Source organism: Spodoptera frugiperda, chromosome 27, assembly GCF_023101765.2.
Source record: "Spodoptera frugiperda isolate SF20-4 chromosome 27, AGI-APGP_CSIRO_Sfru_2.0, whole genome shotgun sequence".
NCBI lineage: Eukaryota > Metazoa > Arthropoda > Insecta > Lepidoptera > Noctuidae > Spodoptera > Spodoptera frugiperda.
In genome coordinates, this window is record NC_064238.1 from 5330830 (window position 1) to 5356080 (window position 25251).

Genomic DNA, 25251 nt, shown 5'->3' on the forward strand with positions numbered 1-25251 from the left:
GATGCATAATTATATTTGTTTTCTTAGTTTCTATGTGCCATTTTGTAAAATGTCTAATACACACAAGCAAGTGTTAATTATTATAATATCCTATTTCGACCGCTTGAGTTTAATGGTATAGCTAAGACTACGATTTATGAATGATAGCTTTAACATTCTTTTCATGAATATGATATTTTTTATTGCTGCTACAATTCAACTATACATTTGTTGCAGAAGAGCGAAATACGACCACGATGTACTCAGAATCTGAAATTGAAATGAAAGTAATTATTAAAAAAAGAATAATTTAAATGAAATTATAGTTCAAAGTTAAATGTATCTTACTCGAGTATATGCCCTTAAATTAATATCAGTAAAACCATAGGCTGTTAATCTGCACGGCTTTTGGGATCTGAAAGCAAATCACCAATTGTACAAAAATAAAGAAATTTGATTTAGCCACACACAAATCTATAGTCATAAATCCTGGAAAATACCTAGTCTTTGATTATGCAAGCATCGATGAAACTTACAGCTTTTTAGCTAGTCCTAAGATAAAATGAAATAAGATAGCATTATTTTAAACAGCAATAAATTCAATTAAGTAGATAACCTTTCTGAAACGCCTGCAGAATAGAGGTAAGTAATAAGTATTCTGGAATTTCATTCAGGACATTTCTAGAAGGTCACCGAAAATGTCCCAATAAAATCCTAATAATACCAATCCCAACTGAGGGTGAACGATGACACCCACGCTTCGCAAGGTTTAATTTGAATGACAAATCCGTAGGAAAGCGATTAGCTACGTCGGATAACGTCAATTCTAGTTCTCAACCTGCTAATCACTATTCACAGTGATATCTCATAAAACCTCATTTATTGTAAAATTACTATTACAGTCGAATTTCACCATTGAACTTTGTGATATATTACAATTTCATTAGTAATAAGCACACTGTTACATTTTCGTGTCATTAGGTATATCTACAAAGCATTTATTTTGACTGCACGGTTGGTGCGGTGGCTGGGCAACTGGCTGCCGCGCAACGGGTAGCGGGTTCGATTCCCGCACGGAGCAACTCTTTGTGTGATCCACAAATTGTTGTTTCGGGTCTGGGTGTCATGTGTATATGAACTTGTATGTTTGTAAACGCACCCACGACACAGGAGAAAATCCTAATGTGGGGCAAAGTTTTATTAAAAAAAAAAAAAAAAAAAATAATTTTGTAGAACGGAAACATTTCCACATGAGTTTTAAATAACTATTGTAAGTATATCAATTACCCTAAGAACGTGTTTGCCATCGATGCTCACGTAATAAAAATTTATATTTCACCTTTAATCACGTAACTCTAAAACCTCTTATAATGTTATACAAACCGAAGTAAAACAATCAAGAGATATTTTCTCTCGGCCGCTCCTGTTTCATACCAACGACTGTTGTAAACAGCATCGCCTACACCCATACTCTGGAAGAATAACAATACATTACCACAGAAACTAGAACAAACGATATGAGTTAAGCATACTTTTTAAGTGTGGGAGAGCCATGCTTCGGCACGAATGGGCCTGCTCGACCGGAGTAATACCACGGCCTCACCGAAAACCGACGTGAAACAACGCTTGCGTTGTGTGAGTGAGGTTACTGGAGGCCCGATTTCACCCTTCCTAATCTTCCCAATCCCCGATTCCCCAATAACCCTTAAATTCCTAACCCCCAAAATGCCGTCAACGCATTTGTAACGCAACGAATTTCTGGTGTTTCAAGTGTCCATGGGCGGCGGCGATTGCTTACCATCAGGTGATACATCTGCTCGTTTACGCCGGTAAAAGATTGACGAAACGTGTTCCATAAAAAAACTTACAGATCTCATTATATTATCCCCATAGTAGCAGTGGCAAAATGTTTGGCTGAAACCAAATGTGAGAAATGCGGCGAATGGAGCCACTAGAATGAGGGTTTTGATAACCTGGAACAAAATGGTTGACATTAAAGTGTCTATAAAACTGAAATTACTAACGAATATTAGAAATTTTACCATCAAATTGAAACCCGCAGCACAAATGATTAAAGAGCTGGTCATAACGTTGATAAGAGAGCATTTAGAGAAAATCGTCTCTAATAAATCCACGCAACTGTAATAAAAATTGTACATGTTTTACAACCTACTGCTATAACAAAAACAACAGTAGAAGATGTGTTTGTTGCTCACGAAAACTACTAAACGTAATTTGATAACATTTTAGCGCATATACAGGGTCATTTGTTATTAGAACACAATTTTAAATTTATTTTCCATATTTTAAATTTAAACATTTTAAGGGAATGATAACCATTCGGGTAGAAAGTGTAACATTTAATTAAAAATAAACTTGCAACTTCAGTATTTCACTATCTTTTTCATTGTTTGATTCTAATGTCTTACCTATGTTGTAATAAGCACACTAAACCTTATAATATGAAAGCTAAGAAAATGTAGGTGTTTTTGTAAAAAGTATATACCATGTCCATGACCTATATTAGCAATTGTGACACTATTTTTTATGCCAGTGCGGGCAAAGTCGGAGGTACAAAGTTAGTAGTAAACGATAATAAATTAGGTCAATGAATATTGCAGTCTGTGCTATAAAATCCAAAGCAAAAACAAAGAAGAAGAGAGTTAAAAAACTTTTGGACAAAATAAATAAATTAACAAAAGTGGCGACGAACTTCTGATCCGTTTTGGCAACGTTCCATAGTGTCTCGAAAATAAGTCTTTATTTTATGTGCAAACTGTAAATATCTGTATTTTTTAATTTTTGGGACTTTGCAATATAGAACGTTGATACTAAATTCCCATAGCAATAGATAGTACATTCGAATGGCATTGTAAATTATTTCTTTTTTCAAAACTTATCTACCAAAGAAAAAGGAATTTTAGTGACATAATCTTAGAGTACATTTTCAAAATGACAAGACACATACCGCATAACCTCCCTGTGTTTATTGACAATCTCTATCAGATCTGCTTTAAATGTATTCCTTGTCCCGTCTTCCCGATCCCTGGTAACATCTTTAACTAGCCTTGCCATGTCACGTTGCAGTTTCAGAAATTGAATTTGTATGAAAGTACAGCATGTAAAGAAGAAACAGTCGGAGCCGTAGACAGAGAATGCTGCCACCCACGCTATAAAAAAATATTAGCTCTATATTCATTATTTATGTACTGCTGGACTATGAGCCTTCTCCACTTAGAAAAGTTTACCATCTTATAAGATAAGATAATAGTTGTGTGTGTTTGTGAGATATTTAAATATCTCATTAATTCTGTCAACCTAATCACCAACCTACCATCAATAGTATGAATATGATTCCACAGCACAAAGGTTTAAAAAAATGAAATGCTCAATCAACGCATTCACACACTAAAAATGAGTACAGATAAATAAAATGGTTGCCAATTTTTGTTTATCAATAACTTGCCTTCATCTTTACTTTTTATTCCAGAATGAGAGCGCAATCATTTGCAAGATTCAAAGAATAAAGTTCTTACATATAAGTAGGTTATTAATAACATGTTATATGTTAACAATTTTCCTCGCTCGTAGATCATTTCAACACTTTCATGTGCAACGGGTGCCAATAACAAAGCTGTAGGATTTATATGAGGTCGCGGTTTCGCTATAAATCCACCATTATGGCACCTCATATAAACCACTGATCATACGATCGAAATGCAATCATCGCGAGAGAAGTGTAAATATTATTCTAAATGGAATTTCCAAGTTCGTGCATTATTCTACGAAATTACAATGTTTGCGTTCGATTTATCTCGTTCATACATATCTTAATGTTTATTTCAAATCGGATCGGATATTAAATTGGCAGGCTATACCGTTTATTTTAACTAAACTTAATTTTTCTGATGTATAGACATGTAACTTTTCTAAGTGAATATAAAATTTTGCTATTATTACACAAAGGCAGAAATAAACTACTATTTCTGTCTATAAAAAAACAAAGACAGAAATAATAGCTTATTTCTGTATAGGAGCTCAAATTATTTATAGCTTACAAATAATGTTCAAAATCCATTTAGGATTATTAAATTGCCAAAAATACATATACTATTTCATGTAAGTATAATCGTAAATAATATGTATAATAGTTTTCCAAACTCACCTGCCCATAGTTGATAAAAGTATGCAAAAGGCCAAATTCTTACATCATACGGATCAAAAGGGTACCATACTATGAAAGGTAAAACGAGTTTAAATTCACCAGTGGAGTAATAATGTGAACCACTGATCACAAATGGCGACACGGCAAATTCTGCTGCACCTGAGATAAATAGCACCAGAGTTAAATTTGACGTTGTGATCAAAAACAGCAGCCATTTTTTCGCTTCATCTTTCATTTCTTCGTCGCTCTCCTTAATAGAACCATGTAAACGTCTTAAGGTCTTGACCAAATCACTAACATGATGCATCTGACGAAGTATAAAGTAAACTTTGAAGTTTCCAAGATAACATAGTGAAAGACAGGGTATTATGTAAGTAATTTCCCACAATGTAACTCCATACATCAAACCTCGAATCACCCACGTCACTTCACCCATAACTAAAATGTTGAATGACAAAAAGTTGATGAAACACATCCAATGTTTCCGTAATCTTTGTACCATCGGTGTATTATTATCATCGTAGTCTATACTCAAACCGATTAATTTCCAAAATTTGTTTATTCTTTTAAAATAGCCTTCGAACTCCAACATATTTAACACCTATTAATAACTGTCCACTGGTTTAGATTTATATATGCAATTTGGTATTTCTCAGCAATAGCTCGCTATAGTCTAGAACACGACAATCTGATTGGAAATATACAAAACTTTGTCTTTTTATAATTACCCCAAACAAATTAAAATACGTACCTAATCATGTTACAATCAACTGACAAATAGATGGTGTTTAAAACATGTTAAAACAACTGTTTTGATCATATGCCAAGGAAAAAAACCTATGATAATTTACGTAAATTGGATGGATTATTATAAATTCGCGAATAATAAATGGAGAGAAAAGACCTAAATAGGAGTAGGAATTACCCACCAATTCACCTTGACCCTCTCTATTTTAGATGTATCCGTCAAAATGACATGTCATGTATTAGGAAAGATGGGACCACAGCTGTTACTCTTCAAAGATGATAAACAACGTATGACAGAGAAATACGACCGAATTTCAGAGTATCGATATCTCTAACATATTTTACTATGTGACAAATTACTTTGGTATCTTATACTTGACCGTAGCAAATTTCATGAAGATTTTTCAATTCATATTTAATCAACATTTGGACGCTAAAGTAAACTTTTTAATAATTATTTTATTATTCTCCTGAGACCTCCTTGTATTAATAGTATAAAAAACAGTATAAACTGGCTGTTAAATATACGGAAAGATCATACAAAGCGAGATCATGATATATGGTATACAAAAATTCTAAGCATTTCTCAAAAATTTTTCAGGGAACCTAACATTTGAACTATGGTCAAAACACAAGAAAAACTTAAAAGACAAAACACTTGAAAAATGTCGAGATCATGTTTATTTTTAAAAGGCAAATTCCACGAATTTAAAACACGTCAAAAATTCCTTGTAATTTGACGCCGAGATATTTTTAAATCACATCCACCTGTATACAAGCGGGTGCTAATAAACAATTTAAAGACAAATGGCTTCATTATATTTTATGCGTAAGTTCATAATTACAGACCCATTAATGTAATGATGGGTTAAGCGATTGTTTAAGGCAATAAAAAGTTTAACTACCGTACTTATTATTCGTGTATAAACTGGCATACTATGGATTTGTGTTTAAAACAATTAGGATCACCAGAAAATTAGGCATTTACATTCTTATGTTCATTAACTTTAAGATTATTATTAATTAAAACAAAACAATATACATAGATAGTTGGCTTGATACGATTGAGTCTATTTTTCCAGGTTAATGGCAAATAACATCTATAGCTATAATAGCCAAGCGGCCTATTTCAACATTTTTGAAATTCTTTCCGTTTTACGACTCATCCTACGAAGACCTTCTGGTCGTTAATCACATTGCTATTGTTATATCAATGGCGTTGATTGCTTGTTTTGAGTCCAAACACTTTGATGTTACACCTGCGACGTTGAACATTTTAACTGTAAACACGAACCATCGCTCACTTAACATAGATGTCGGCAGTATATCACTAATGTCACAGAGTAACATAAATCGACACATTTGCAGAATGGGGTCATAAACCAACCAAATCACAAGGGTGCGGCGGTGAACCATAACATCAAATTTGAATGCGAGCATTGTGGTTTTGACAAATTGTGTCATACAGTCACACCCCTCCTCTGAACTGAAGTCCACAGAATGTGGAAATGGTCACGTTCCATTTGTCAAAATTATTGTCACGAGATAACGAGATACATGTTCAAGGATATAACTTGGTAAAATTGTAAATTATTATGTAATCCTTTCAGTTTTAGTTCTCGCTACTATTAATAATTATTAATGCTTTGTATACGACACCAAAAAATTCTCCACAGTAACATTACCGATACGTTGTATCACAATGCTGGTCATTAAACCTTTGAAATTATATTCGTGTATAAATAAAAACACTATGAATAGAAGGAAATCATTTATCATAGTCAAACTTGTCAAAGTTTCCTTTAGACGATTCGTCCATTGTCGTGAGGCGGTGACTTCGCGCGAGCCAAAACTACATCGATACTTTAATTTTATTTTCAAGCTAAAATTATTCTATTTCTTACAAGTCTAAAGTTCAAATTCTATTGTTGTGAGCTAGTAAATTATTTACATACCAAACGCTCTATGTAACACGACACTCGACGCTTCGTCAATTTTTGGCTGGCGAATCGGTCTTGAATTTCTACAAAAACTGTCATGTCCGATGTCAAAAACAAAGTAGACATCAATATTAATTTAGTTCCAAAGGAAACTGACTCATTTGCTTTTGAAATTTTCTTCTTTAAACAACAATTAACATTTCAAATTTGTACGAACAAAATCAAACGATATTTCGGGTTTTTACAAAGTCTACAATTATGTGTAAGACATCAAAGTCTAGATCGATTTGCAATAAATTATTTAAAATATATATGACGAAGGAGAAATCTACGTGGTGTTTTGAAAAAGTGTGACGTCATCATTGCTGACGTCACAGTTGTTGTTCTCACGATGGTCACCCATTTTGGGACTTAGAAAAACTTCACGAGCACTGTATACTTAGTTTATTCAACTCCCAGAGAGGTCCGTACTGTACGGCGATCGGAGTGCAACTGCCTCGATTGCCTACAGTGCGGGCGTATTTATAGGACTCGGCGCACGAGCACGTGCTTACAAGTTTTAGGTTAAGTATTGAAATTACAATGATAACGTTAATTTTACATCGTATTAAACTTAAAATAATCAACTGATGATTAATAAACTGATTTTCAGGACAATCAAGTGAATTAACCAAACTTATTCTACTTTCTCTGATTAGTTGATGTGGTTGCGCCGACACGTGCCATCACTGACAGGCGGTGCGCGCTCTGCACCAGCCTCGTTGATTTTTTTGTTGATTCTCGTAGGTTCTCGGTGATTCTCGTAGGTTCTCGGTAATTCTTGTAGGTTCTCGGTGATTCTCGTAGGTTCTCGGTGATTCTCGTTGGTTTTGTTATGTTGTGATGTGATTACCTGTATAATAAAATTATTCTGAGAAGGATTTTATTCCTTAAAATATCTTAGTCTGGAGTTCTCGTCTGACAACATGTAAAACAAAGAAGACTGCCCATGACACATAATTGCCAATATCTTAAGTCAATAAAAATAATCCTCTGGTTTTGTTTTGTCTACCGATAATAATTAGGTCGCTATCGTGAATAATGCAGCCGCTGAAAGTGAACTATTTTTGTTTTGATTGTTTTATATCGGGATATACATAGATACCTTCATATATATTACACTTACGGTTGATAGTTAAGATCATACTTTAGTTTCAAGTAAAGATTTGTGTGAAATGGTGTGACAAACTCAAATTGCTTCGGCAAACCTTTTGAGACAAAAAAAGACATGGCTATTTTTCGAAATAATTGAATTCTATATAAAACTCAACATTGTTTTTTAACTTACCTTTAAAACACACGCTAAATCATACTTAAATCTTGCGATAAATTATAAGTAATACGTGTTGCCTCATAAAAGCATTGGTTTAAATAAATTCAAATAGCCTCATAAAAAGGTTGCCGGTACCTAAACAATAGGGTTATATCTAATAAATAAAACTAGCTACATCGTTATACGTTTTACTTTATGAACTGGTGCTGCAAAAAACATAATAAACATTATGAATTATAATGCCGATAAAACACAAGTGTTCTTTAGTATCTCAATGCTAAGAGCTCTATAAAGAACGCGATTATTAACAAGTTGCTTTGATTTCGAACAGTATAATAATAGCGAGCTATCGACGCAACTCGATAAAGAGTAAAGAAATGTTTCAAACATAAATTAGAGTGTAACACAAACAGATGGATATATTTCATCTAACTATGATTACATGATGATGCTTCACTAGACTAATGGTTTTAAATTCACGTTCAATTTCTGAAATAACGAAAATAATTTCCACTCTCTGCCCCGTAACGTCATTACATTTTTATTTTTCTTTTTTTGCAAAAAACGTTGCCCCACATTAGGATTTTCTCCTGTGTCGCTGGGTGCGTTTACAAACATACAAGTTAACATGCACATGACACCCAGACCCGAAACAACAATTTGTGGATCACACAAAGAGTTGCTCCGTGCGGAAATCGAACCCGTTACCCGTTGGAAAGGTCTCGGGCTCCATCAGGTTTATAGCAAAGAAAATTCAGGAAATATTCAAGAGAAAAGCGGTAGCGAAACGGAGTTCGCCGGGTTTGCTAGTGGTTTATAAATTCAAGCTCAATTTATGAAATAACGAAAATAATTTCCACTCTCTGCCCCGTAACGTCATTACACTGCACTTCACATCACATCAACAGTCTATACTTACATGTACACTGCTCACTGCTCAGCAACAGCCACTTCTCACAAGGAGACGGTTTGAGCATTAATTAATTACCACGTTTGCTCAAGACAGGTTGGCAATTTAAAACTTATAATAAAATTAGAAAGTAGAAGTTCTAGTTTCCTCACTATGTTTTCTTTTACCGAATATCACTGGTCATTGATGTCTTATTAATCCTTGAAAGTACATTATAACTCGAAAATATTTACATTGCTAGGTACCTACTTGCTAGGTTTCGAACTCACTTCAGTGAGCGGAAAATACAATCTTAATTACCACATAACCCGAAACTCGAAGTTGAATCAGCTAGTTATTTTTCATTAAGGTTCGAGTAGTCCAAGGCTTAAGAAACCAACAAATAGGTATTACAATTAAGTAACAAAAAGTCTTTAGACATTCAGTAACTTAATACAAAATGGTTCAACACCAGAAAGAATAAAAATAGTTCTGAATCGTCGAATAGTTTCAATACATGTGGTTCGCATTAGACTTTATTAATGACTTGTAACTAATGCTTTCGTATAATAAGATTTATTGTTCGGATGTCCGAGAAGTGGGCGATACGAAAACGAACGATCGACTTCAATGGAATACCATTTAATCGTTCCTTTATTGATTCTTCTCGGTCTTGTAAGTGAAAATAATCCATTACTAATACCAGTTCATGAGAAAAACGGTACATTAAGACATGAAGATTTAAAAAGTGGTGCTTCCTACTTGACTCCTGTTCTCCAGAACACAATATTACCGGCACGTAGCACGAAGAGTTTCATGATTTCTACATGGAGAATGTTTGAATTCTTCAACGTTGTTCACTTCACTGAATTGGAGCAAGGCAAGTAAATAGTGTCCTCAAGTGACAGTACCTAAGTAAACAAGCCATGTTCGCCCGAGGCAAGGCCACAAAATATGTATCATTTTCCATGAATAACCATACCTGATAAAATTATTATAGATGCTTCTCTTTGTCCCTGAAGCTCCAGTTCAAACCAAGCGAACATAAGCTACCAGTCTAATAGCAACTAGGTTCTTATAACAATTATTTCATCCGTCAACAGATGGCCTGAATGAAACATCCAGCCATCGAGCCAAACAGACATAAGCCAGTTGTTTCGACCGCAGTAGAATAGCTAAATAAGCTAGTTAGCTAATAGTAGGACAGTAAATAAAACACAATGAAACACGCAAATAAATTAATAAACAATTTATTTACTTAATTTCAGCTTCAGTTCATCATATAGTTTTGTATTAAAGTAAGAAATTGCATTAAAAAATTGACGTTGCTTTGTCATTAAATACAGACAAGTTTAGGCAGGCATAAACTTGAAATTACAACATCTGCCAAACTGCTTACACTATTACAGGATGTGATATAAGATAGAGCTACATTAATGTTGCCATGTGTCAAATTTTAAACAATTAATGTCTTTTCAAATGATTGGATTATTTGATTTAGAAAAGCGGCCTTCTGTTCATAACACACACGTATATTCAATATTCATATAATCATTCCATTTATCCAATGAGCAAAGAGCACATTTAATACCGGCTTCTAGCGTTTTGCTTGGCATGAACTAGCATCATTAAGATAATGAAAACTCAGTTAATGCCATCACCGCAAATGAAACAACTGTATTCAACAAACCACCGTGAGACATGCTAAATTATTTAAAAATACCGGTTTACTCATGTAACATATAAAAAAGACTTTTAGTTTCAGGTCACAGCGGGACTCTTCTTCATGAGCCGCGTCCGAGCACGCTGCTAAGAAGTAAATCGGTATTTTTAATTAATGTATTCAACAAATGTATTCGTGATGAAATACTTATACTAGTGCTCTCTTAGTCTGCATTTGAAAGGGCATTTATATACCTAATACAATTTCATAAAGATATTAAAAATTCTAATTGTTAAATACTTATTAAATAAATACTTAAATCTAATTTCACATAGGTAGGTGCCTGTTATGAGAGATAAACGCAATATTAGTATAATGAAATAATACTAATGAATATTTAGGTCCTTTTCAATTTGGTTTCGAGACACACGACATATTGCATGATAGTTTCAGACTGTGCTTAGTTAACTAATTTTACTATTAAATCTAATAGATTGCCTAAATTTAATAATGTAAGTAATAATGGTACTCACCTAAATACGTGACGTTTTCGTTCCTATCACTATTACCTACTCCTTGTATACTTGGTCTGATACAAACTTTAACTCCTACCCTGTAGAGTTACCTCACGGCCTTCCCCTTAGCTTTATGTATTCTCATATTTTGCAGACATTTTCCAAAAGATTTTCCACTTCCCTTATTAATTGGATAAACGAATGTGAAATCCAAACTAATTATATGTGACTTTTTCTAAATATTTATCCTTTTTTTCTCACAACATAAATAACAATAAACTAAATATTCTAAATTAAAAATATTGCACGTATTTAAAAATAAATATACCTAAAATTAATTATCCTTCAAAATAAATAACTATAACAAACGCTCATGTAAAACTAAATTAATAACTATTTAAAAATATAACTAAGTATATGATAGTCTGTGTACAATGAATCGCCACTTGAGAAGCTTGTATTCATATATTTACAATAGCATATAATTTCAACGAAATCCGGCGACTAATCGCTGCTTTAGATAGTTTTTTGCAGCTAGAATTCGTGAAACCACGCTATTATCCAAAATTAGTCAATTCATGTTAACTAGTACATCTCCAAGTGACCAATCTTCTGGTTAGTCTATAAATTACAATTCAGATACTTCATAATTCTATGAAAATCTTAACTTTACACGAAACTATATCGTCGTTTAGTTTTCGAGTAACATTTGTTTATACAAGCTTTATTGTCCGTAGGTGTAATGTATCACGTTAACGATCGGTACACTTCCGACACGACACACGACAGTGCAACGAGACGCGCCATTTATTTCTGCGACACATTCAAAGACGTGAATACATTGTAAAATGTTTTAGATAATGATACAAACCACTCGCTCAACCATTACTGAGAGTAGCCTATAAAATAAATAAATTCATCACACTTGTCTAGACAATAAAGCATCCAGTCATAACAAAAAACGTCAAAATTCCGATGATTATAAACACTTCTTTTTGTGATGTTGGCACGCAAACAAATCCACATGCTTAAGAGTTTTCTCATTATAGCTGCCCTAACAATAATCATAACAAGGCGGTATTTCAGCGATTTTGTATTAGGTGCTTTAATTCGACCAACAAGGGTAACTAACCTTGAACTTTGACGCGTAATGTCTAAATATCACGCGGAACGAGAGCGGCCGTGATCAAGGCTCGTATTATAAATGGAAATTATGGCGTCAGCAGTGGCAATAATAAAAGCATTACAGTAGTAATGTGTCGGCAATTGAGCTTGTGTCATTGATGTCTATATTGATTTTTACTTTCTAATTTCCATTTAGTCTAAACTGACGATTCGTAGATAACAATTTGAACTATAGGAGGTTTCTGAGTAGGGATGGGGGCTGTGATGTCTCTGATGACAGCGTCCACTGCGGCCTCCCACTCCAGTCTTCTTTTGTCAGAGAGAGCACTCCCACCATTGCTGCTTAGCCGTGGCATAGTCACCTATAACAAAGTTATTAAATTCAGACTAATCACAGCATCAAATACACTATTTAAGCTAGTATAATAATGTTTTTAGAAGCAGCAGAGCTAAAATAAAAGTTCACAATTTGACTTGGCAACTCTTCCGTACAAAAAATTCAAAGAGCAAGCTTAATTGGCACTAAAAGAAAATAACTTGACGGCGGGCCTTCATTTGTTACCGTATACAAATGATTTTCTGTTTTTAGTTCTTTCGTGGCATATCAAGAGAGGCAAAGTGAACTGGGTGAGAACTTTAAATTGTTTTTTTTAATTAACGGACGGACGTAACACTCTTTATATCAATGTTTCTTACAATGTTTCTAAAAACTGTACAACCAGTAACCTTCTATAATTTGAATATCTTAATTTACATAAACCTATTTCACCATAGTTAGGTATGAACAAGAATAATGCAAGTAAAATACCTATCTAAACATTTAATTCGCATATTGGTGCATCACAAGCAATTTTATGACTACAATACTATTCGTGTACCGCAAAGATTTATGTGTCTACAATGTAAGTAACCGCATCTGTAGCATGAAAGCTTTATGTATTTTATTAGCCGCATTTAACCAACGAGGAACTTGCGAATACAATTTTACAACTACTTTGCTATAATATAGGTACAGTACAGTACTACGTAAAACCTTCTATGTGCAAACTAAAGGAGTTTCTGCTCTAGAAATAAATATACTTAAAGAGTTTTCTGAACAAACATCAATGTAATTTATTCTATCAAGTGGAACTACGTGTGAAAGAGAAACCCGTAACAAGTTGGAAAACAAAATCAGTCAACAACGACGAAACGTCAGATCTTTGGAATGAAGGTCGCAACTCGCAACGCTGACGCACTTTTATAATAGTTCCAAGTTTTATGGCCACTAGATCGGAAACTATAAAAACACGATAAGACATTCATCTTGTGGATTGTAAAATTCGATACTGAATTTTATACCACACCAGTATAGACAGCATACATTTTATTTACAAATTCATATTATTTTGAAAACCCAGAACCAAGAACCAAGCATAGGTATTTTAAGAACATCTATTACTTATTTTATCAAAAAAATATTGTAGTTTTTAGGTTGAATTGAAAACGCCTGATTAAATTCCTCGACACAAGTAATGTACCTATACCTTTTCCCGCAATGTAAAAGCATTAGAAAATAAGGCAAGCATTACTGCACGAGACGTGAATTTTATAGGGCACTAAAGCTAAAAGGGTGTATCTTGCGACATTGAAGCGGCCTCGATGTGGTATTAGGCAAGCTATACAAAACATTACTAGCGATGCTTCGATTGATTCGCTTATACAAACAGCACTGGTATATAATAAACATCAGCTTCAAAATACCTAAAAAAATAAAATTATTTTAAGATTATGATCCTGGCGTATGACATTATGTAAATTGTGCCTTGCTTTGTGTTCCGTATAATGACGTGGTGGTAAACGGCGAAAATTTTGTAAGCTGCAAAATAAAGAGTTTAATGTAAAATTTTAATGTGAGTGATCCCAAAAGCCAGAAACATAATTACTTTGTTTGAGATCTGGCAAAATACCTTGGGAGGTGAGGTCCGAGGTTTTACCATAGTATCGGGACCGGTATAGCTTTTCTGTAAAATATTATACCTACTTAGTGAACCAAAATATCCTCTATACATATTTACTTCAGTGTTAACAAGAGCTTGTACATTATACAATCTAACCATCCTTCGGTTTACGTTACTAACAGACATCACTACAATATATAGTGTATAGACATGAACCAAGAACAACACATACATATTTAAAACATAAATATAACAAAAAATATATCCACAATCGACAAATACGGAAAAACCAAAGGATGGATCCGACCTAAATAAATATGACACACAATCAGTGAATCACAAGCTTTTGAAAACTTATACATTACCTGGTTTGCAAAACATCTTTAGAATTGAATCATTGAAAATTCTTAAAATATATTCTTAAACTGACATATTTATTATATTAAATATCTTCGCTACGACTGCTTTAATGTTTACACATCACACGTGCGAGTACTTTCTGGCTTCTTTAAACAAGGCATCAATCACGGCGTCGCGCAAGTAGTGCGGAATGTTTATGCTATCGACGAACATCTGTCAACACAAACCTCTGATCTCCCGGTACGGATTCGATGGTTGAATGCATTTTAATGCAATCCTGTACACCAGCATTCAAATAACTTAGGATACGGTGACCCCATTCGCGTCAAAGTGAACATAAATAGCTACTTACCACTGTAAGTACTTTGCGAAGATCGCTGTGCAGTGCAGAGACATCCACCCCTCGGCCGGCGTCACCCAGCCTTCGTAGCGTGTCTGCCAACGGGCCGGAAAGCGCCCGAAGTTGCTGCCAAGATCTGGCATACTGCCGCCGCACCAGCTCGATAATCGTTGAAGTCAGTGCCAAACCGATTAAAATGTAAACCGTACATATCAACATGTACTTTGGCCTTTCTGGGAAAAACAGAAGAGGATTTAAAAAATCTCCAAATCTATTACTCGACGTTTATCTTAATAATAATCTCATAAGTTAACTTACTAGGGACGATATCACCAAATCCAATGGTGGTCATAGTGATGAAGCAAAAATAAAATCCATCGTAGAAAGTCCAGTCATCTTCCCACATTTTAAATAGGCCTGCACCCGCCGATAAATACAGGAATAAAAAGCCAACAGCTCCCAGGGCATATAATGATCTTTGCCCAGCAGGATTGGCTTCAGAAACTCGACTACAACACTCTGAAATTAACAAACGATTAGTAAAATTGCTCAAATGGGAATATCCAAAAAAATTCAATGTCTATATACTTACTGGGCATCGCAGGCAGTTGCTTAGCTATTATTGAAACAAGTGTAGCAAATACACGACCCAAGTCCGCAATAACAGTCAATGTCAGGGGTATTCCAATAAGTGCATAGGCGATACAAAACAATCTCCCCCAAAAGGTCTCTGGAACTATGTTACCATATCCTAAAAAAATAATACTTGTTGAAAACTGTACTTATACGTATTATTAATATAATTTTATAAATGTAATTCCTAAAGCTTATACGGTTCGAAAACAAAAATAATTAGAGATAAATAAATCCTGATTCAATGCCAAAAATATTATGCTTACATCTTCGTACACACCTATAGTGGTGAGCACAGTCGAAGAAAAGAACACAGCTTGCAGTATACTCCATTTTTCTTCAACCGGAGGAAAATTGTTCTCAACTTCCAGTGCCAATCCACTCGAGGATGCTTCTTCCAGCACCTTATAAAATAATAAATAATACATAATTATATATTAAGCGACTTACTTACTTATTAAGCGTCTAAATAGCAGTACTATTTATTATATGAATATTTGGGAACAATATTTTTTGCTGATTTGCTTGGGATAAACAAAAATAAACTATATTTTTTGGAAATTTAAGTTTATTTTTGCTTACAAAATAAATATTCGACGGTTGAAAGGCTATATGAGTTATATATCCTTCGATGGAGAGAAAAAAAACGCTGAATCCGAATATGTATGTAACTCAATCTCGCAAACAAATGTCGCTTTGATCAATTAGCCTTTCAACCGTTTAATTTTATTTTTATTCTTTTTATTTATTTATTTATTTCAGGCTTCATAGGCCCATATAAAATAATATAAACTAATACATTGAAATTATTTTATTCCTTTAATCCTTTACTTACCCTCTCATATACAGCTAAATGTTCGCTGAGCAATTTGTCATTGCCATCAATATCAGTGCCATTATTGCTGCGTTCAGACACGAAACGTATTAAGTTCCATCTCTCTGTAAGCAGTCGCTCTCTGTGAAACTCTTGCTTGGCCATTTCAGCTGGATACTCCAGAGCTCGAAATACCTGATTAAAAATAGAACTCATTAATAATACGCCGATTTTAAAGATATATTTGTTTAAGGAAATATATTTTTTTGTATCTAAATCTGGTCCAGTAATATGGGAGTGAAATATCAATAAACCAACCTTTAATTATTTAGAATACATAAAAACTTTCACCTTCTGTATTAAGACATAAAAATACTTTAGTATTCTTAGATTCTTATTGTTTCTTTAATTTAATTCTAAAAGTCTATAAATTCATCCTGATAAAGGCAATTTGGAGAACTAGCAAGCATTTTTTTTGGTAAATCTCCAAAATTACTGGTATCTCCAGGTTTTTTAATTATGGGCTTATAAAGTGGTTCTATTTTCTGATGAAGGAGTGCACGCCACTTAATGTCAGCAAACCAAGCGTTGGATTTTATTTCATAAACCTTCGACGGGTGTGGACACAGACGTGCAGTGGGCTCAACTTGTAAGAGCTGTCTCACTAAACATTTACACTCATTAGACATAGTCGGTGGTGTTTTAAATTTGCCTTCAACAATCTTTTCATACATTGTAATAGGATTTGCGCTACAAAAGGGCGGGTAGCCGGTACACATTTCATAAATAAGCACTCCAAGTGCCCACCAGTCCACGGGAAATGAGTACCCTTTAGATAATATCATTTCTGGTGCCAAATATTCAGGAGTCCCACAAATCGTCCACGTTCTAGTTTTAATTATTTTAGAAAAACCAAAATCTGTTAACTTGATATATCCATTCCCACTAATTACAATATTCTCAGGTTTAACATTCCTGTGTATCACATTGCAAATGTGAAGATATTCCAACGCTAAAACCAATTGAGCTGCATAAAATTTCATCAAATCTTCTGATACACATCCAACCCTCTTTAATATACTATAAATTTCTCCACCTGGTTGATAAGGTAACAAAAAGTAAATATACACATTATCTTTAAAGCTATAATGCATACTCATTAGAAATGGAAATCTTATGCTCTGTAAGATATTTTTTTCCATATACAATTGTTTTATGCAATTTTTCTGGACTATCAATCTTTTATCAATCGCTTTTAGCGCATAGTATTGAAAATTGTTGGTATCACGAACTAAATACATTACTGAGAATGATCCTTCACCAATAGTTTTTACAATATCGAAATCTATTATTGACTTCCTACAAAACGTGCGAATATGAAGCTTCTTTTCAAATTCAAGTTTTAATACATCCAAAATTTTTGAATGGCACGCTTGCTGTTCTTGGTCGTAGTCTTCTTCAAATATTGCCGTTCGCGATGTTTTATCACCTTTCATTATAGATTTTGGTTTTGACCTTGCTACAATAAGAATTAACAAGATTACCATACATCTATCATAAATAATATGTCAATAATGATTTACTATTAAAGAATTCTCGCCATAGACATGGAATATATGTGTTTCTCCTACTTGCTTGAAAACATCATTTTGATTTTTGTGTATAGACTTTAAACATGTGATATCGATTTGTATAAAAGACAGTATTTTTAGTCGTTGGTCTAGTGATTTTTACCACCATTTTTAATTTTCGCCACCCGTATCCATGGTTCCCTGCGACTCTGACTATGTCGTCGATACACCTAGTTGGAAATCTGCCCACGCTAGGTACAGTAACTTCGAATGCTGCCCATCCAAGTTGGATTTTTCGGGTGACCTCTTAGAACTTACCAAGCTGGATAAACTGCCCTAGGCAAAGGGCCATCCTTAAGTATGAATTCGGATATCATTCCCAATAATAGCCGATACAGGTGCAACTTGGACATTTGACGTGATTTTCGTCTTGTCGGTGCTAATTTTAAGACCCACCAGTTGGGAAATGGTATTGAGATGGCTAAGAAAGGTGTTCAGGTCTAGGATTCGATTGAATCAAAGGCTTTCTGATAATTCTTAAACAAGGCAAGTTTTACTTTCGGAACCCAGTTTGTTCGAAACTTTGTGCGTTTCGAACAAAAACTGGGGAATGAGCTGTCGTCGGCGGTATTTCCAAACCGATACGACCTTCAAATGTTCAAAAAAAGAGCGTATTCCATTTTAAAAGGTCGGCACCTGTGACTCCTCTGGTATTGCGGGTGTCCATGAGTGGCGCTGATCGCTTACCATCAGGTGACACGTTATGCTCGTTGGGCCACTATTCCATAAAAAAAAGAAACTTCTAAATCCCTAAAGGCGTTTATGTCGGTTCCTCATGGAACTTTTATACATACTGTACGTTTCAAGATAATATTATCTGCTATGCTTCGACCACACTACCAATGCCCTATGTAGTAAATGTGTATTCAATAGGTCTTCGTAATCTAGAAGCTAAAGGGTAGGTATGATTCAAATCAATATTACTTTGCAATTATTGTTTGTATGAGCATCATGCTACAGAAATGCTAAAGTTAACTATTATAAACAATTTAATTATATTAATATATGATTAGCAGGCTGAATCTGAAGAAAATAAAAATCTTTGCTAATGTGGATAATAATAATCGTATTCTATGGAAATGTAGGTATACATAACACTGAATGATCTACATTTTACTTTTTGCTTAATGCAAATACCTATGATTTATTAAACAATTGAGAAACTTAAGTCTTGTTAACACTATAATATAACTGTAACGATTTATCATACACAACTTTCAAAAGTCTTTAAATTCCTCTGAAAAAAGACATGTGTCGACTTTTTGGAGCTTGGTTTGAACTATGTCGGGGAAGTTGTCAGTCTCACCAGGACCCTGTGGGTCTGGTACAAACGGTGGAGACACTTTCTGGTTTAACAGATTTGGCCAATCCATGTCTTTAAACCAGGGGTGGATTTTAACTTCGTAAGCTCCATCTTTTTGAATCCCTAAACGTCTTGTTGGATCCACTTGAAGAAAGCCCTTAAGGATACTTTTGCAGTCCTGGCTCATTGTTTTTGGACATTTATATTGACCATCCAATACCTTCTCATAAAGTTTACTAGGATCTGACGCAAAAAACGGCGGATTGCCGACAATCATTTCAAAAATCAAAATACCAACCGCCCACCAGTCGACTGCAAAATTATACCCCCTGGACATAATGATCTCCGGTGCTAAATATTCAGGAGTCCCACATAGTGTCCATGTTTTTTTCTTTATTATTTTACAAAATCCGAAATCACAGAGCTTAATGTATCCAGTTGTGTCTATTAATATATTTTCCGGTTTTATATCTCTGTGAATTATATGACAATAATGTAGATATTCCAGTGCCAAAACTAATTGAGCAATATAGAATATTGCTACGCTTTCAGAAAAGCTTCCATATTTTTGTAAATAAGTGAACATTTCTCCACCAGAAATAAAGGGCGAGATAAAATATAGATACATATTATCTTTAAAAGCATAGTCTAAGCTTACAATGAATGGAAACTTCACACACCGTAGAATTTCTTTCTCAAGTATCAAGTGCTTTACATGCTTCCTCTCAACCACGACTCCTTTATCAACAACTTTCATCGCGTGGTAGTCGAACGTACATTTGTCTCTTACTAGGTATACTTCACCGTATGCTCCATTACCAATGGCTTTGATCGTGTCGTAGTCGTCAGGTGTCTTAGTTGCTGTAGGAGGCTCACTGAATTTTTTTGCAAACTCGTCTTTAAGCACATCTAAATACCGTTTGTAATCGTCCTGCTGTTGTGGTAAATATTTAGGCATACCTCTTTACACAAAATTAAAAATTCCATTTAAAAAAACTGTCTAAATAACTAAATCACCTCGAAAATTAAAATATTTGTAAACATACGTACAATTATGGCAAATACGTTACTATGTATGACGTTGTCTATAACTGTCTATAACAGAGATAACAGATAACCTACGAAATATAGTGGAATAATAACTGATGATTGATTAGAAACTTTTTTGTCTTTTAACAAAATAATTCGTAACAAGCACATAAAAAAAAGAGGACGTAATGTCAATAAAAAATGAACGGTCAGTTTTCGTAGAACCTTTTTGTCATTCATTTAAACATACAGCAGTAAAAAAAGCGTAAAAACTACCTCGTTTAATGGTAATTTTAGAAAGTTATAATAATAGTATACAAAACCACACACACCGTGTAAAGATTTGTGATTCTGTAATTAATTTATTGCATTTTAAAATAATATACATTATAACATTGGAAGAATTCTTCCTACACTACACTGCACTTGGAACTTGTGTTTACACTTTCTTTAACTGACCTTTCATTCAAAAGTCACTATATACTCCTTCGAGTCGTAGTTATGTCATTCACCTAAAATATTTCACAGAAAAACCTATCTCTTCATTTGTTATTACAGTGTCATTGAAATAGTTATTGTTTGCCTTAAAAATATTTTCTGTTCACCCGTTTTACGTGTCCAGTTTTAAATAGCTATAAATGTACCAGTGTTCAACTGGTACTTACATTTATTAGTTAATTGGTCAATAACTTATTCAAACTGTTCGGCATAGGGGAAGGCGGAAACGAGATGGCCGAGGAAGGGAGTTATACTTTCTCGCCGGACCATCAGGGTGGGTACCCGCGAGCTAAACAAGAACAGTACTCACTTTATTTACGTAAGCTTCATCAAGACTTTATAGATTCATGGAACGAAAAATCTGAAAGCAATGCCAAGTTGTCCGACTTTGAAAGATATAAAGTCCTTGGCACAGGAGCTTTCGGAGTAGTGTATCTCGTGAAACACGCAACCACTGGGAAATACTACGCGATGAAAGCATTAGAAAAAGAAAAAATAGTTAAATTAAAACAAATTGAACATAGTTTTTACGAGAAGAAAATTTTGTGCGGACTCAACTTTCCGTTTGTTGTTTATATGAAATATTATTTTAAGGACAATGTGTATGTATACTTTGTTTTACCATTCATAGTCGGTGGAGAAATGTTTACTCACCTCCGTAAAATGGGGAAATTCGAGGAAACTTCTTCTAAGTTTTATGGCGCTCAAGTAGTTCTCGCTTTAGAGTATCTACATTCATGTGAACTGGTATATCGTGATTTGAAACCAGAAAACATTTTGATCGATAGAACAGGATACATCAAAATTACCGATTTCGGATTCTGCAAATTGATACGGGGCCGAACATGGACACTCTGTGGCACTCCAGAATATCTGGCACCTGAGATTATTCTTAGTAAGGGTTATGGGATGTCAGTAGACTGGTGGTCACTTGGCATTCTATTGTTTGAAATGACTGCTGGTCATCCACCGTTCTTTGCTTCAGATCCTATGAGAATATATGAGAAAATTGTAGCTGGGAAATATAGATGTCCGGGTCACTTTACAACTGAACTGAAGGATCTGATCGGACACACTCTTCAAGTCGATGTAACGAGGCGATACGGGGTTCTTAAAGATGGTGTTTTGGATTTCAAGAATCACAAATGGTTCAAAGAAGTTGATTGGGATAACCTCTTAAATAGTAGAATACGCCCACCGTTTATTCCTAAAGTGAAATCTCCCGGTGATACGGGAAATTTCGATCAATTTGAAGAAGAAAAACTTAAAGAAAGTCCTGTAAATCTTTTTGAGGAGGAGTTTATAGATTTTTAATGTTTTAACGCACAGAATGTTATTTCTATACAGCACTTTAAGACAATAAGGACATAATTTACTTTAAGTACATAATGGTGTTTTAAGTTAAGTAGCTAAGTTAAAACTTAGCAAATAATGTATACGTATTTATTAGATTAATAAATAAGACAATATATTTATGTCTTAACATTCATCGAGACAACCTTTGTTTTTAAATATAAGATTAATTTAATTTAAAATTAGTGTTTTATTTATTGTTGGTAACTAAGATAAAAAAATATCTTATCATGGATAAGTGAATAGAACTTACCAACCCTCCGCCGCCGGTGTACAACATGAGAGCTACGAAGAGGCCCACATGGGACAGCGCCGCCCTGGGCTCGAAGCTCCCCCACTTGGACTTGGGGGGAGTACCCATCAGGGTCTCCGTCTCCCATGACACACTCTTCACGTTTTTGCACATATTGTCAGGTCCTTTTCACTTTCACTAATAACAACACCATTTCTTGCTCGCGTTTTGGGTTCAATCACTGGTCTTATCGTCCATTTTGTGGAACTGTCGAAATAAATAAATATTAATCGTTATAATTTTTTAATTATTATTTTTTTGTTACTGATGACTACTTATTTACTATTGCAAAAAATAATGTTTTAATCTTTTCGAGAGTCTTTACTCAATGACTATTTTGCATGTATAGACGTACCTAATTTTGTAAAAAGACACAATGATAGGCCTAACGTAACTGTAAAAATAAACAATACCATCACCTCTATATACAAATAAAAAAGAACAAAATTAACTATACATTGTAATTACCCAAATTAAAAGATAAAACCAATTCTTGTACAAAATATTTATTTGTCGCACTGCAGTATTAGATTTTAAAAAGTAATTGACAAAGAACTCTTTTTGTCAAACCCTACTCAAATATTGAACAAATTGTAGTCGGTGTGACCAGAAGTTCTGGGTCTTAAATTTTTGTTAGAATCGTTGAAAAGTCTTGATTTGTAATGTTTTCAAAGTCAATGTAATCCTTAGCTATTGATTTTGTATACTCGAGTTGTAGAAACTAAAGGACCCATTTGGCGATCTGCCAATAACTTACTGACCAAGTTAGGAACGAACCTGGATGTTCTAATAAAAGGAGAATTTGAAACACCATGCATATTGCTTAGAGTATGCGCTATGAGACAGACATCTAGTAAACCCATTGTGGTAATGAGAAAGCAAAAAGATAACGTTTTATTGCCGGCGTCCAGACAAAAAAAAAACAAATTGTGTATGGAAATAGGCTTTTCAAAGCACGGAGTACTCGGATGTAAGTTTAAAAAAAGTATCTAATTGGTTTTAGAGTACTTTGCAAACAAGTAAAGAAAAAGAAAATTCCGTCCTATTTTCACCACAGGGCCGGAGTGGCAACAGAATAAATATTTCTTAATCCCACAATAAATGGCAGTGGACGTGTCCACAAATTGAATTATGTTGACAAATTCCCAGGATCATGGAACTACGTGACTGTATTAATTATTGGATACAGATCCGGTCGTATTTTACAGGTTACTTTATATACTTATTTCTATATAATTGTATCTAAACTCAAAATATTAATTCGAAAAGTGAACCCTGACAGTTATACCGACTAGATACTAATTTCCTTGTTGAAAGCACCTGAAGGTGAAATAATGTACTTGGTGCAATTTGGCAAGTCTGACTAAAGAATCCAGGTAGCTGCCAAGAGTATTATTTTAAAGAAAATAATACTTTAAATGCTTTCAAATCTTTCTCTTTCATGACAAAAGTAAAATAAAAATAACTCATTTCAAATTTAATTCCATAGCTACTGGAGCTGCAGATTCATATACCAAAATGTATTTTAGTTTTGTATCTATATATAGTCGACTTTTATAAACTACTTCGATACAGTCTGAGACGGGTTTAAACCTTTATCTTTAACCTCAAATGGACGGTGATAAATAGAACAGGTAGTAGAGTTAATGTAGCTACAAATAAAGAGAACCACAGAGCCATCAAGTGTCAGTAAAGATTGAGTTAGCGATAGACTTTACGGAGTTTCCTTGTAAATTAACTAGAAACTTGATTAAGAAGGATAATTAGACTATTATAGGAATGTCTACCTCAGTAGGTAGGTATTCCTAAGCCAGTTCTTATGATGACTTATTTTATAAAGTGAGTAATTAGGTACTATCATGCATAGGGATAATAAAGAGACATTTAAATAATTATATTGATCAGTAATAATAGTAATTTATCGATTGAATGTTAAATAAATTATTTTATTTTTTAAATACATTATAATATTAATTTATTCAAACTTATCTATTTCTAATATAAAACTCAACTCGTAAAGTTCAAAAACCGGGTTAAAAAACAACCTGCAATGCCGTAGAGTTACATAAGTGGAACCAGATTTTCCGGCGTCTAGGTAATGCCATGAAAATGGGCGAGCGGCTTGATGTTTATCGTTAATACTCTCTTTATTTTATACAAAAGAAAATTTCGCTTATATACAAAACACGATTATCCCAACGAGAAGAAAAAATATGTTTGATAAACGTGCGTTCCTATGTTAGAAAAAAAAGTGATGCCTTCATCGATAAATCGGATGATTAATATCCTTACTTACGCAAGTTTATTCGTGTATCCTTCCCATATGATTTATTTACGATTATACAACAAAACTAATTAATTTTGAAAACTTATTTACAAGTCAGTGTCAATAGTTCACAATCACAAGTTGTCACAAAGTTAGGAAGTTCCGAGCGATGTTTTGTAGAACACCGCGGGATCGGCGAACATGCTCGCTCGCCTACGACTCGCGAATAACTGAAAACGTCCAAGCTTTCACGTCTCTGAAACTGACGAGTGCACACAGGATGGCTTTCAGCGCTCCATATCGTGTTGCTTAAAGCCTGGCTGAAAGGTTTTAGTGAATAACTGTTTTAATGGTCGCTGAAAATAAAATAAAATAACTGGTGAAAATACGGTTCATTTAGAGTAAAACAAAAGTGTTTATGAACAATACAAACGTTGACTATTGTTTTAGATATTTT

The 25251-nt window shown here is 34.1% G+C and overlaps 4 protein-coding genes across 7 annotated transcripts; 1 reads left to right on the forward strand and 3 right to left on the reverse strand.

The window, feature by feature from the left end:
• Positions 1-128: 128 nt before the first annotated feature.
• Positions 129-4736, reverse strand: LOC118263776 (odorant receptor 4-like). Its single transcript, XM_035575945.2, has 7 exons — positions 4145-4736; positions 2948-3149; positions 2022-2118; positions 1848-1952; positions 1363-1451; positions 328-394; positions 129-249 (listed from the first exon to the last, which is right to left on the reverse strand). The coding sequence occupies exons 1-7, from the start codon at positions 4734-4736 to the stop codon at positions 196-198; spliced, it is 1206 nt and encodes a 401-aa protein (XP_035431838.1). The 3' UTR covers positions 129-195.
• Positions 4737-10266: 5530 nt separating this feature from the next.
• Positions 10267-25037, reverse strand: LOC118263880 (potassium channel subfamily K member 18). Of its 4 annotated transcripts, XM_050705323.1 has the most exons (9): positions 24825-25037; positions 22490-22735; positions 16444-16617; positions 15889-16012; positions 15568-15726; positions 15294-15494; positions 14988-15208; positions 14285-14338; positions 10267-12697 (listed from the first exon to the last, which is right to left on the reverse strand). In XM_050705323.1, the coding sequence occupies exons 2-9, from the start codon at positions 22640-22642 to the stop codon at positions 12533-12535; spliced, it is 1251 nt and encodes a 416-aa protein (XP_050561280.1). In that variant the 5' UTR covers positions 22643-22735; positions 24825-25037; the 3' UTR covers positions 10267-12532. The 4 variants fall into 4 exon arrangements, 3 of the variants coding, with proteins under 3 accessions (XP_050561280.1, XP_035431982.1, XP_050561281.1); XM_035576089.2 differs by lacking the exon at positions 14285-14338; XM_050705324.1 differs by lacking the exons at positions 22490-22735; positions 24825-25037 and adding an exon at positions 16741-16884.
• On the reverse strand, positions 19178-20431 carry LOC118263577 (cAMP-dependent protein kinase catalytic subunit 1-like). The gene has a single exon (XM_035575648.2). The coding sequence runs from the start codon at positions 20312-20314 to the stop codon at positions 19271-19273; it is 1044 nt and encodes a 347-aa protein (XP_035431541.1). The 5' UTR covers positions 20315-20431; the 3' UTR covers positions 19178-19270.
• Positions 20920-22362, forward strand: LOC118263881 (cAMP-dependent protein kinase catalytic subunit alpha-like). Its single transcript, XM_035576092.2, has one exon. It carries the CDS (start codon positions 21115-21117, stop codon positions 22195-22197), a length of 1083 nt encoding a protein of 360 aa, XP_035431985.1. The 5' UTR covers positions 20920-21114; the 3' UTR covers positions 22198-22362.
• Positions 25038-25251: the final 214 nt, after the last annotated feature.

Excerpts from the sequence above, each read along its gene's own strand:
- LOC118263776 (XM_035575945.2), bottom strand. The coding sequence starts at position 4,736 with ATGTTGGAGTTCGAAGGCTATTTTAAAAGAATAAACAAATTTTGGAAA. Across the intron at positions 1,953-2,021 it reads CTGCGGGTTTCAATTTGATG|GTTATCAAAACCCTCATTCT; the intron begins GTAAAATTTCTA and ends ATTTTGTTCCAG. Across the intron at positions 395-1,362 it reads CTCTTGATTGTTTTACTTCG|ATCCCAAAAGCCGTGCAGAT; the intron begins GTTTGTATAACA and ends ATTTGCTTTCAG.
- LOC118263577 (XM_035575648.2), bottom strand. The coding sequence starts at position 20,314 with ATGCCTAAATATTTACCACAACAGCAGGACGATTACAAACGGTATTTA.
- LOC118263880 (XM_050705323.1), bottom strand. The coding sequence starts at position 22,642 with ATGTGCAAAAACGTGAAGAGTGTGTCATGGGAGACGGAGACCCTGATG. Across the intron at positions 16,013-16,443 it reads ATTTAGCTGTATATGAGAGG|GTGCTGGAAGAAGCATCCTC; the intron begins GTAAGTAAAGGA and ends TTATTTTATAAG. Across the intron at positions 14,339-14,987 it reads TTCGCAAAGTACTTACAGTG|AAAAGCTATACCGGTCCCGA; the intron begins GTAAGTAGCTAT and ends AATATTTTACAG.
- LOC118263881 (XM_035576092.2), top strand. The coding sequence starts at position 21,115 with ATGGCCGAGGAAGGGAGTTATACTTTCTCGCCGGACCATCAGGGTGGG.